General features: G+C 46.4%; 1 protein-coding gene across 10 annotated transcripts in view; it reads right to left on the reverse strand.

Annotated features, from left to right (window-relative positions):
• Positions 1-12,544, reverse strand: part of dab2ipb (DAB2 interacting protein b) — a 105,182-nt gene that overhangs the window by 18,850 nt on the left and 73,788 nt on the right. For all 10 annotated transcript variants that reach the window (XM_072454541.1, XM_072454539.1, XM_072454542.1 and 7 more), the window contains one exon: positions 10,284-10,838. In XM_072454541.1, coding sequence (XP_072310642.1) covers positions 10,284-10,838 — 555 coding nt within the window. The remainder of the gene's footprint in view (positions 1-10,283; positions 10,839-12,544) is intronic.

Here is a 12,544-nt window from a genome sequence, read left to right on the forward strand (position 1 = left end):
CCTTTATGAAAAAACACAAAAAAACAATGCAAGACCGTCAATCTATCTTTGCGTTATGTATTGGATTTGCACACATTTTCCAAACTTGATTGTTAGCACTTAACCGCCACATTCTCTAATTACATGTTTGCTAGACGCTGTTTGGATGCAGATGAGAAAGAAGAACTCACCCAAAGACTTGCTGCAGATGACTAACAATCATCGACGTTCAGGCCAAGAAATGCAGGAAAACTACTTGTGTTCTGCTTCAAAGTATAAACTAATTAGTACCAGGGAATATTTTTAGCCAAAGTGGTCCGTCAGAGGACTGTGCAGTGTTTGGCACATCATCACTGCAATGCCTCTCAACAGAAACATCAGATGAGTAAACACTGCCAGACCTGTGTGTCACACGTCTGCTATAATGTCCACGGCATATTTACGGGATTTTGCACGGGGAAATCTGTACGTACTCAATTGAAATACACACACTTTGGAATACAGTGATACTACCAAATTAGGCAATACTTAATTAATCCAACGTCCATAGGGATGTATCGATTATGCCCGTCACAACAACACATTTGGAAGTGCAATATATTGTTGCAGCAAGATCACAAGAAACGATAACATCTAAAATACTTGATGGCACTGACTCGGAAGCAGGACGTTCCCAGTAAAACCTTTCATATGTGTGAAGGGCTGTGCAGAAGGAGCTGAGGAGGAAGATCAGGCAGGCTGAGGCCGGCTACAAGAGGAGGATGGAGGAGCAGCTGCAGCAAAAGAACATTCAGGGAGTGTGGAGGAGCCTGAAAATCGTCTCGGGCTTCAAAATCCCCCCTGCCCAGACAGAGGGGGATCTACAGTGGGTGAATGATTTAAATGCTCACTTCTTGAGGTTTGATCAGTCACCCGCCCCTCCCCCTGCACAGCTGCATGCTCCCTCTTCCACAGCTGGACAATGCCCTGCATCTGTTCCTCTTCGCTTATCTGCCCCGGACCATCAGCTCCCAACTTCACCTGGACTCACCCATCCCCCCAGCACACGGTCCCCCTGCCAACCACTGACTGTCACAGCAGCACAGGTGAGGAGTGAGCTGAAGAGGATTAAAGTGAGGAAGGCAGCAGGACCTGATGGCATCAGCCCCAGGCTCCTTAAGTCCTGCGCAGATGAACTGTGTGGAGTTATGGAGCATGTCTTCAACATGAGCCTGAAGCTGAGGGTGGTACCACAGGTCTGGAAGACCTCCTGTCTGGTACCTGTGCCTAAGACACCGCGCCCCAAAGACCTCAACAGCTTCAGGCCGGTGGCTCTCACGTCCCACCTGATGAAGACACTGGAGCGGCTAGTCCTGGACCACCTCCGCTCCACCGTGAGCTCAGCCATGGACCCGCTGCAGTTTGCATATCGGTCTGGCATCGGAGTGGAGGACGCCGTCATCTCCCTGCTGCACCGCTCTCTCTCTCACCTGGAAAAGCCTGGCAGCTCTGTGAGGATTCTGTTCTTCGATCTCTCCAGCGCCTTCAACACCATCCAGCCGCTGCTCCTGAGGGACAAGCTGGAGACGGCTGGTGTGGAGTATGACCTGGCAGAGTGGATCCTGGACTACCTCACAGACCGACCCCAGTTTGTGAGAGCCCGGAACTGTGTGTCTGACACTCGGACCTGCAGTGTGGGGGCGCCCCAGGGCACTGTCCTCGCGCCCTTTCTCTTCACCCTTTACACTGCAGACTTCAGACATGACACGGACAGCTGTGTCCTGCAGAAGTTCTCTGACGACTCTGCCATCATCGGACTCATCACGGACGACGATGATGCAGAGTACAGGGGACTGGCGCAGGACTTTGTGGACTGGTGTCAGCGGAACCACCTCCTCATCAACGCGGGGAAGACCAAGGAGATGGTGGTGGATTTCCGCAGACGCCACCCCACTGCCCCCTCACCAGTGAACATCCAGGGACGGGACATTGAGAGAGTGGACTCATACAAGTACCTGGGTGTTCATCTGAATCACAAACTGGACTGGACTCATAACACAGACGCACTGTACAGGAAGAGCCAGAGTCGGCTCTACCTCCTGAGGAGACTCAGGTCTTTTGGAGTGACAGGGCCACTCCTGAAGACCTTCTATGACTCTGTGGTGGCATCGGCCCTCCAGCAGCATCACAGAGAGGGAGAGGAAGAGGCTGGACAGAGTCATCAAGAAGTCCAGCTCTGTCCTGGGCTGTGCTCTGGACTCGGTGCAGGAGGTGGGGGACAGAAGGGTCCTGGCTAGATTCACATCTATGCTGGACCATGAGTGTCACCCCCTGCAGGACACTCTCTCCGCTCTGGAGAGCAGCTTCAGTGAGAGACTGATCCACCCTCGATGTGTGAAGGAAAGGTTCCGTAGGTCTTTCCTTCCTGCTGCTGTCAGACTTTATAACAAAAACTGTTAGTACTGAACACTCGCAATACTGACCTAACCTAATACTGATGTGCAATTCTGTCATATGTGCAATTGCTGTTGGAATTCATGTGCAATTACTGTGAAATTCATGTGCAATCTATGTGCTGTCGTGACACATATTCATGTGCAATTACTGTCGGGATCACATGCGATGGTATTTATTTATTTATTTATTTGTCTATGGGAGTTTTTATTTATTTATAGGAGATCTTCTACTGAAAGTGTTTTTCAGACTTCCTATAAGTGTTCTGTTCTTCTGTATCTACCTTTGTATCTACCTGCGTTGCACCAATGAAATTTCCCCATGTGGGACAATAAAGGAATATCTTATCTTATCTTATATATAGTTATGATATTGTAAAAAACAAACAAGAGCTGATGGATAAATAAACAGCAGAATGAAAAATGTAACACTTATCGAATAGGTATAATAATTAGTCTTTGAAGTTGCTTATTCAACACTCGTCTTATCAGACTAAACAAAACCCCAGCAAGAGCAAAGATTAAGTACAATAAAGTTACAATAAATGTGGAGCCCCAAACGCTGAACGTGAGATTGACAGGCGGATGGGTGCAGCGTCTGCAGTGATGCGGTCAGTTGTGGTGAAGAAGGAGCTGAGTCGAAAGACAAAGCTCTCGATTTACCCGTCAGTCTACGTTACTGCCCTCACCTATGGTCATGAGACTGCTGCCCTGCAACCCGTCTCCGGATAAGCAGAAGAACATGGATGGATGGAGCCCCAAAATGATATAAATTGCTAATATTTATTGAATCAATTTAGAAATGATAGTGACAGACTTAGTAACATGAAGCATAAGGGATATTGAATTGTTTGTCACTAAATGTAGAATTACAAGCTCCTTTGCTTAAGGTTTGTTCCAGCAAAAGCTAAAAAACAGACTGAACAACATAGACCATCTTCTATTTATTATTTTCTATTTAAGAGCAGACAACATGAAGACATAACTGTCATTTAGCACTTTTATATTTTAATTGAGTAATTATTCATACCAAATTGTCACGGCATTTTAAAAAGAAGAGCGATAAATTGTACAATTCTATTAGCCTCTTCCAAATATTATAAAGAGATTTGGTTATTGTTGAATTATTTCACATTACTTTGTCCAATAGTTTTTTTTTTTAAATCTATCTATCTAGAATCTAACCAACCATGTGGAACAAATGCCCATGACACACTTATTTTTAGTCCGAAAAACATTTAAAAAATAAATTGTGTAACATTATTTCAAAGTAACTCAATAACTGTATTCCTGCATGAGTATATATATTTGGTTAATTTCTGCTTCTTCTTTGAGTGAGAAGAAAACGAGAAAACAAGGTTTGAGAGGATTAATTTAGTTAATTATGGACACGTTGCTCTCTCCAGGGGCCTGCTTCTCCTCCATCCATCCGTCCCTCTCGGAGCAGGGCTTAAAGCTGCACTACATCCAATGCACAGCTCTTCTTAAGCATTAATCATTCATTGTGCTATTGGGGCGTGTTAGAGTCTCCTAAAGTTTGAATTGAAAGCAGCACTGATGAGACGCTGTCAAGAAAAACTAGGCGTGTGCTGTTGTCTGTGCGACTGACGAGGCGAAACAGCAGAAGAGGTTGAAACCGGTGCAATAAAAGCAGCGGAAACAGACATGATGCTATTTCAGGCTCAAAAGACACAAGACAGCAGCTTTCAGTCCTGTCTTCATCAAATTGTACCTCTACCAAAAGAATGTAATTATAGACAACAGCAAAAAAAATAATGTTTTCTTAGATTCTGACTTGCCGCTGCAACAAATAACAATTGTTTTGATTAAAACTACGGCTTTGCTTTAGGTGAAAAATGAAAGTAATGCAAGAAAATGACTTTAAGCAGACAAAGCTCTCTGGTTTCTATGGCTAGACTGAGCCGTCTCATCTCTCAGCACATACCACTTAAGACATACTCCAGATAGATACTGAACTATTATTAGGATTACATTGGTTCATGATTATTTTTAATACTAATACCTAATAATAATAATATATGAATTACTGCTCTATTTTAAAAGGTGCATAGTAATTTCATTGAACGGTGTGGGAGAACATATAGAACTACCTCTCAGATTTGACCTGTACCTTGGCCCTTTCTTTTTCCCCTCATAAGCAGCCATGCTGGTTTAAAATCCAATACATTGACATGAATTGAACTACACAAACTTGCTACACAGCATCAGTTTGACCGCTCTGGACCTAATCAAGAGAAGACTAGAGCTCCTGAAGACACTGGTGTGGCCTGTGGCACTTTGTTGATGTCAGCAGCACTTATGGTCCAAGCCTCACAGCCATAGACTGGCCTCGTTCAAAAGCTCATTCTACGGACACATCTTGAGCATTCCCTGGACAATCCACACAACAATGAGTCAGTCTTGAAAGAAAAGTGGACAAAGCAACAATATCAACTCCAAGAAAAGGAAACCACAGTATTTTGGCCGTTTCATCAGGGCAAGTCAAGGACAAGAGGGAGACAAAGGAGTGACATTCGCGATCCGAGACACTCCGGACCCTATGGAGCTAATCCAGACCAGGAAGCACGGTCACAGCTTTTGCCTTTGCAATTACAAATGTAGCAAACACTCATTTAAATGCATGTTTAGTCTACTCATTTCTGTCATCCATTCTAATTGGCTAAAATAATACCTTCAAAATATTACAGACTCCATTAATGTGCAAATATCTTTTAATAAACCCTTTTTTATCCACAGTGACAGTCAGAGACTGGATAAATGCAGTTGCGGGGTGAACGTGTTAAGCAGTTGCCCCCTGTTGTGCCAGACTAATCTGCCCCGCTTACACCGGCTGCACCAGGCCGAGGAGATTTTCATATCATCTGTATGCATTGGTATGCGCTGAGCTACTATGGGGATACATGTGTGGAATTAGCTCCAGTTTAAAACGTAATGCAGGAGGAAATCACCTGTCTCTGTTCTTTTGTCTGTGCCATATTAAAAAGCCGGGGTCAACAGTTCAACACACAGCTTTGTTAACCTCAGAGCGCAGGGAAACCGCCCTGAGCCTCGACATGATTCAGCCTCATCACAGTTTGTAAAGCAACATCTCTCCAAAGACTAAAGGAAAGGTAGAGTCCATTTCTAACTAAATTTTGATAACAAAGAATAGGCTCGATAACGAGGTTTGACAATGCCACAAAATGAATAGTTTCTTTAATTGTACCATGTGGTCTTACACAAAACTATTCCAAGTCCAATTTTGTCCAATTTGCTTTTTTTGTAATTAACTTTCAGTATCGATAGTTAATCAAATTAATATTTACTTCTGATAATAGTTTTAGTATGATTATCTGGAAATAATTTTTTTTGACATTTTTGATCAAAATGCTTGTGATTTGCAAAATGCATTTTCTACCGCTTGTTCCCTTTCGGGTTCGCGGGTGACTGGAGCCTATCCCAGTGACTTCGGGCCTTAGGCGGGGTACATCCTGGACAGTGGCCAAATGGTCGCAGGGCCTTGGTTGTGATAACTATCCATATTCAAACAGAGATGTTGGTTTCTTCCATATTAAAACATGTAAACAAAAACTGTCTCAAATTCTAACTGAGGAAAGTTTTGTGTTTGGAATAAACTACTTTCCTCAGCACTTTTTAGAGTTTTAGTGTCTGTATCATTATTACGTCTTACTAAAATATCATTATTACGGCTCACTAAAGTATCATTATTACGGTTAAAGTATTATTATTACGGCTCACGTCTCCTTGAACCGACACCTTAACGTGGTGGAGGGGTTTGAGCGCCCGAATGATCCCGGGAGCTATGTTGTCGGGGGCTTCATGCCCCTGGTAGGGTGTCCCAAGGCAAACAGGTCCTAGGTGACGGGTCAGACAAAGATCGGTTCAGAAGCCCCCTATGATGAGTAAAAGAACAAGGCCGTTTACGTCGCCCGGATCGGCGTCACCGGGGCCCCATCCTGGAGCCAGGCCTGGGATGGGTGCTCGATGGCGAGCGCCTGGTGGCCGGGTCTTACCCCACGGGGCCCGGCTGGGCACAGCCAGAAGGAGCGACGTGGGGCCGCCCTCCCGTGGGCCCACCACCCGCAGGAGGATCCATAAGGGGCCGGTGCAGAGAGATCTGGGCGGCAGTCGACGGCAGGGGCCTCGGCGACCAGATCTCCAGACACAGAGACTAACTCTGGGGACATGGAATGTCACCTCGCTGGGGGGGAAAGAGCCTGAGCTTGTGCGGGAGGTTGAGCGATACCGACTAGATATAGTCGGCCTCACCTCCACGCACAGTTTGGGCTCTGGAACCCATCTCCTCGAGAGGGGCTCCACTTCTCTGGTGTTGCCCGCAGGGAGAGGCGGCGGGCTGGTGTGGGCTTGCTTATAGCCCCTCAGCTCAGCCGCCACGTGTTGGAGTTTACCCCAGTGAACGAGAGGGTCGCGTCCCTCCGCCTTCGGGTGGGGGACAGGTCTCTCACTGTTGTGGTGGCCTACGGGCCGAACAGCAGTGCAGAGTACCCGGCCTTCTTGGAGTCCTTGGGAGGAGTACTGGACAGTGCACCGACCGGGGACTCCGTTGTTCTACTGGGGGACTTCAACGCCCACGTGGGCAATGACAGTGACACCTGGGGAGGGGTGATTGGAAAGAATGGCTTGCCCGATCTGAACCCGAGCGGTGTTCAGGTATTGGACTTCTGTGCTAGCCACGGTTTGTCCATAACGAACACCATGTTCAAGCACAAGGGTGTCCATCAGTGCACATGGCACCAGGACACCCTTAGGCCGGAGGTCAATGATCGACTTTGTTATCGTGTCATCTGACCTCCGGCCACGTGTCTTGGCGAGAGGGGCAGAGTTGTCAACCGATCACCACCTGGTGGTGAGTTGGATCCGCTGGCGGAGGGGGAAGCCGGACAGACTTGGCAGACCCAAGCGCATTGTGAGGGTCTGTTGGGAACGTCTAGTGGAGCCCTCTGTCAGTAAGGTATTCAACTCGCACCTCCGGCAGAGCTTCTTCCATGTCCCGGGGGAGGTTGGGGACATTGAGTCCGAGTGGACCATGTTCTCCGCCTCCATTGTTGATGCGGCTGCTCGGAGCTGTGGTCGCAAGGTCTCCGGTGCCTGTCGTGGCGGCAACCCCCGAACCCGGTGGTGGACACCGGAAGTAAGGGATGCCGTCAGACTGAAGAAGGAGGCCTATCAGGCCACTCTGGCTTGTGGGTCTCCGGAGGTCATCGACAGGTATCGGCAGGCCAAGCGAGCCGCGGCTCGTGCTGTCGCAGAGGCAAAAACCCGGGCCTGGGAGGAGTACGGGGAGGCCATGGAGGAGGACTATCGGTCGGCACCAAAGAAATTCTGGCAAACCAAACGGCACCTCAGGAGGGGGAAGCAGTGCCTCACCAACACCGTTTACGGTGCGGGTGGAGGCCTGCTGACCTCGACTGGGGATGTCGTCGGACGGTGGAAGGAATACTTTGAGGATCTCCTTAATCCCTCAGTCACGTCTTCCAAAGAGGAAGTAGAGACCGGGGACTCAGAGGCTGGCTCATCCATCACCCAAGCTGAAGTCACTGAGGTTGTTCGCAAACTCCTCGGTGGCAGGGCTCCGGGGGTGGAGGAGATCCGCCCTGAGTACCTAAAGTATCTGGATGTTGTAGGACTGTCTTGGTTGACACGTCTCTGCAACATCGCGTGGCGGTCGGGGACCGTGCCTCTGGACTGGCAGACCGGGGTGGTGGTCCCTCTGTTTAAGAAGGGGGAACGGAGGGTGTGTTCCAACTACAGAGGGATCACACTCCTCAGCCTCCCGGGTAAGGTCTATTCCAAGGTACTGGAGAGGAGAATCCGACTGATAGTCGAACCTCGGATTCAGGAGGAGCAGAGTGGTTTTCGTCCCGGTCGTGGAACACTGGACCAGCTCTATACCCTCCATCGGGTGCTCGAGGGTTCATGGGAGTTTGCCCAACCAGTCCACATGTGCTTTGTGGATCTGGAGAAGGCTTTCGACCGTGTCCCTCAGGGTGTCCTTTGGGGGGTGCTCCGGGAGTACGGGGTCCGGGGCCCTTTGCTCAGGGCTGTCCGGTCCCTGTATGACCGGAGCAGGAGCTGTGTTCGCATTGCCGGCAGTAAGTCAGACCCGTTCCCAGTGCATGTTGGACTCCGCCAGGGATGCTCTTTGTCACCGGACCTGCAAAATGCACTGGGACGGTTTGCAGCCGAGTGTGAAGCGGCTGGGATGAGAATCAGCACCTCCAAATCCGAGGCCATGGTTCTCGACCGAAAAAAGGTGGCTTGCCCTCTCCAGGTGGGTGGGGTGTCCTTGCCCCAAGTGGAGGAGTTCAAGTATCTCGGGGTCTTGTTCACGAGTGAGGGAAGGATGGAGCGTGAGATCGACAGGCGGATCGGTGCAGCGGCTGCAGTGATGCAGTCGCTGCATCGGACTGTTGTGGTGAAGAGGGAGCTGAGCCGAAAGGCAAAGCTCTCTATTTACCGGTCGGTCTACGTTCCTACCCTCACCTATGGTCATGAGCTTTGGGTAGTGACCGAAAGAACAAGATCGCGGATACAAGCGGTCAAAATGAGTTTCCTCCGCCGTGTGGCTGGGCGCTCCCTTAGAGATAAGGTGAGGAGCTCGGCCACACGGGGGGAGCTCGGAGTAGAGCCGCTGCTCCTCCAGGTCGAGAGGAGCCAGCTGAGGTGGCTCGGGCATCTGTTCCGGATGCCTCCTGGGCGCCTCCCTCGGGAGGTGTTTCAGGCATGTCCCACCGGGAAGAGGCCCGGGGAAGACCCAGGACACGCTAGAGAGACTATGTCTCTCGGCTGGCCTGGGAACGCCTCGGGATCCCCCCGGAGGAGTTGGAGGAAGTGTCTGGGGAGAGGGAAGTCTGGGAGTCCCTGCTCAGACTGCTGCCCCCGCGACCCGGCCCCGGATAAGCGGCAGAAAATGGATGGATGGATATTACGGCTCACTAAAGTATCATTATTACGGCTAAAGTATCATTATTACGGCTAAAGTATCATTATTACGGCTTACTAAAGTATCATTATTACGGCTAAAGTATCATTATTACGGCTCACTAAAGTATCATTATTACGGCTTACTAAAGTATCATTATTACGGCTAAAGTATCATTATTACGGCTTACTAAAGTATCATTATTACGGCTAAAGTATCATTATTACGGCTCACTAAAGTATCATTATTACGGCTTACTAAAGTATCATTATTACGGCTAAAGTATCATTATTACGGCTCACTAAAGTATCATTATTACGGCTTACTAAAGTATCATTATTACGGCTCACTAAAGTATCATTATTACGGCTTACTAAAGTATCATTATTACGGCTAAAGTATCATTATTACGGCTCACTAAAGTATCATTATTACGGCTTACTAAAGTATCATTATTACGGCTAAAGTATCATTATTACGGCTCACTAAAGTATCATTATTACGGCTTACTAAAGTATCATTATTACGGCTCAAGTATCATTATTACGGCTAGAGTGTCATTATTACGGCTCAATAAAGTATCATTATTACGGCTAAAGTATCATTATTGCGGCTAAAGTATCATTATTACGGCTCACTAAAGTATCATTATTACGGCTAAAGTATCATTATTACGGCTCACTAAAGTATCATTATTACGGCTAAAGTATCATTATTACGGCTCACTAAAGTATCATTATTATGACTAAAGTATCATTATTACGGCTAAAGTATCATTATTACGGCTAAAGTATCATTATTACGGTAAAAGTATCATTATTACGGCTCACTAAATGATCACATACAAAGTTGTTGCAGCCCAATACGTTGCACAGAGTTATAAAAAGGCAACATTCCGAGATACTAACCTTTGCTTTGCCAGTGCTCTGCAGAATATGCACCAACGCACATGCCATCTCCTCTTTGTTTTTCACACTTATCCCCGGCTCCAGCACCGAGCATAACAACATGTAGTTATTAGTGGTGTACTCTGCAAACTCCTTGTACATCTCCATGGGAAGAATGTTCATGGTCTGGTAGCGGGCCTTAATTCGAATCATTGGCCCAGAAGTCTTCGCTTTAGGGGGGATGGGAGTGCTGACGGGATACCACTTCTCCACAAACTGTCGCCCCGTCACGGCGCCGACAGGGATACTGACCAGCCCGATGTAATTGTTCTTGTCTTTCTTCTTCTTCTTGTCCGTGTCTTTGTACAAGTGCGCTGTGATGTTTTTGACAGCCGGGAGGTTGTTGAACTCAAAGTGCTCCCCCCAAAACACATTGTCAGTTTTGAGCTTACACGTAGTGCGGGCGTACAGACAGTCGTCCAGACACAGTTCACAGAAGTATTTCTTTTTGGCAGGTAAGTCTTTGGCCTCGATGATCCAGAGACGCAGCAGGTTCTCCACTCGCCGGCTGTTGTCCTGGAAACAATGAAGCAAAGATTGCATTCATCATAAAACAGTGAAATCTCCTCTTGGTGCAAAGTTTGTGTAGTTGAAACGATTTAAACTATTGTAACATTTGTAACCTCCCAAGTCAGATAACCTCTTCAATACGTGTATGATCTGTAACTAAATCATGCTTTGTATGAAGTCTTCTGCACACTAGAGGAGGGCCAGATTCTCAAGACCATTTATTTTAATGTTCTAAGTTTAGACATGTAAGACCTTTTACAACACCTATTTTTCCATTCCAATATTTTTTTCACACCTTGAATATTGTTTAACCACCTTGTCACTTGCTGCCATCACAATACTGAAACCAAATGAATCTCTTTGTTTTAATAAAGCCATAAAATCTTTGACAAAAAAATATAGCCATTGAAATAACGATATTTTTTAAGCTCTGCTCCTCCTCCGTGATGAGCACTAGGGCCACTGCTCGAGGGACTGAAGTTCCACAGAGTACTTTATAATGCTTTAAAGTTTTACGCAGTTAAACCTGTAGACTCTGGGGACAACAGATGGAAACTAGCATGCTTGTCCTAATCTGGCATAATATACTCACCGTCCCAATCAAAAAAAGAGGAAGAAAAAAAAAAGCTATTATTATAAGTCATTCTCGTGATTCTTTGTCATGGCACTGCTTGTGTCTGTGGGGTCAGTGTGATTCTGTTGTGAATATTCACAGCTCGCAAACTTCAAATTGTGAGATATCACCGTAGCCAATCAGAGCAACCAGAGTGTGCCAGGCTCCAGTGACTTTAGAAATAGTATGAGCAAAACCAACAGAGTTTATGCGGACTTTTTTATATTCTCAGCGCTACAGTGACTGTAACAGGCTGCTTACCACCAGTAAATATAGCACTCTCCTATGTTCTTTATAAGCAGGTTTAATACACACGTCTCTAATTAAATCACGTAACACTTGCGCTCTCCGCCACTTGTAGCAATCCGTCTCTACTGATATCTGCGATTGTGTGGTGTGGCTGTGCTTCATGTGAGTGTGAGACAAATAATCATAGCAAAATGTCCTCATCTCTGCGTCACATCTTAAAATCACTTTTAAAACCCTCTAATGAGCAGCCGTCTTTAGTTTGACTTCCACATCCGTATATTATAGCCTTTAGAACTCAAAATAAGAAATAATGTGGATATAATTGTATAAAAGGGTTTGATTCTATAAAGCCTTCAAATAAAAACACTTGAAAATTCCATGAGAAGAGAAAGTATGAGCTGTTTAGGTCTAAGTTAATAGACACTCTTCATGTTTTACTCAGTATAAAATGGTTGTAATGTCTCATTTTTCCTCTTTTGTAAGTGTTCCCAGTATAGTCTCTGGAAATAGCACTTCTACAAAAGGTAAATTGCTTGATTAATTTGCTGAGTCATTCAGCCTGAACGCATGAGTGTCAAAGCAAGCATCCAGGAGCTATTCAATGATAAGTACTGTTACAACAGCACAGAGCAGTCAGACGTGGTGTGAATGGATCAAAGTTACATTTAAAAACCCTGCTTTCGATCACTGATGCATCTCAAGTAATGTATCCTGTTTTCATCAGCATCATGATGTGTGAATGGCAAGAAGAAGAAGACTAGATCAAACATACAGTCTAAAGAATGAAATAAAGTAATAAAAGTCTAAGACGTAAAACTACAGTAGGTGGCGGTAATGTAACACTTGGATA

This window comes from Eucyclogobius newberryi, unplaced genomic scaffold, assembly GCF_026437365.1.
Source record: "Eucyclogobius newberryi isolate DKJ021-1_F unplaced genomic scaffold, fEucNew1.0.hap1 SCAF_2, whole genome shotgun sequence".
NCBI lineage: Eukaryota > Metazoa > Chordata > Actinopteri > Gobiiformes > Gobiidae > Eucyclogobius > Eucyclogobius newberryi.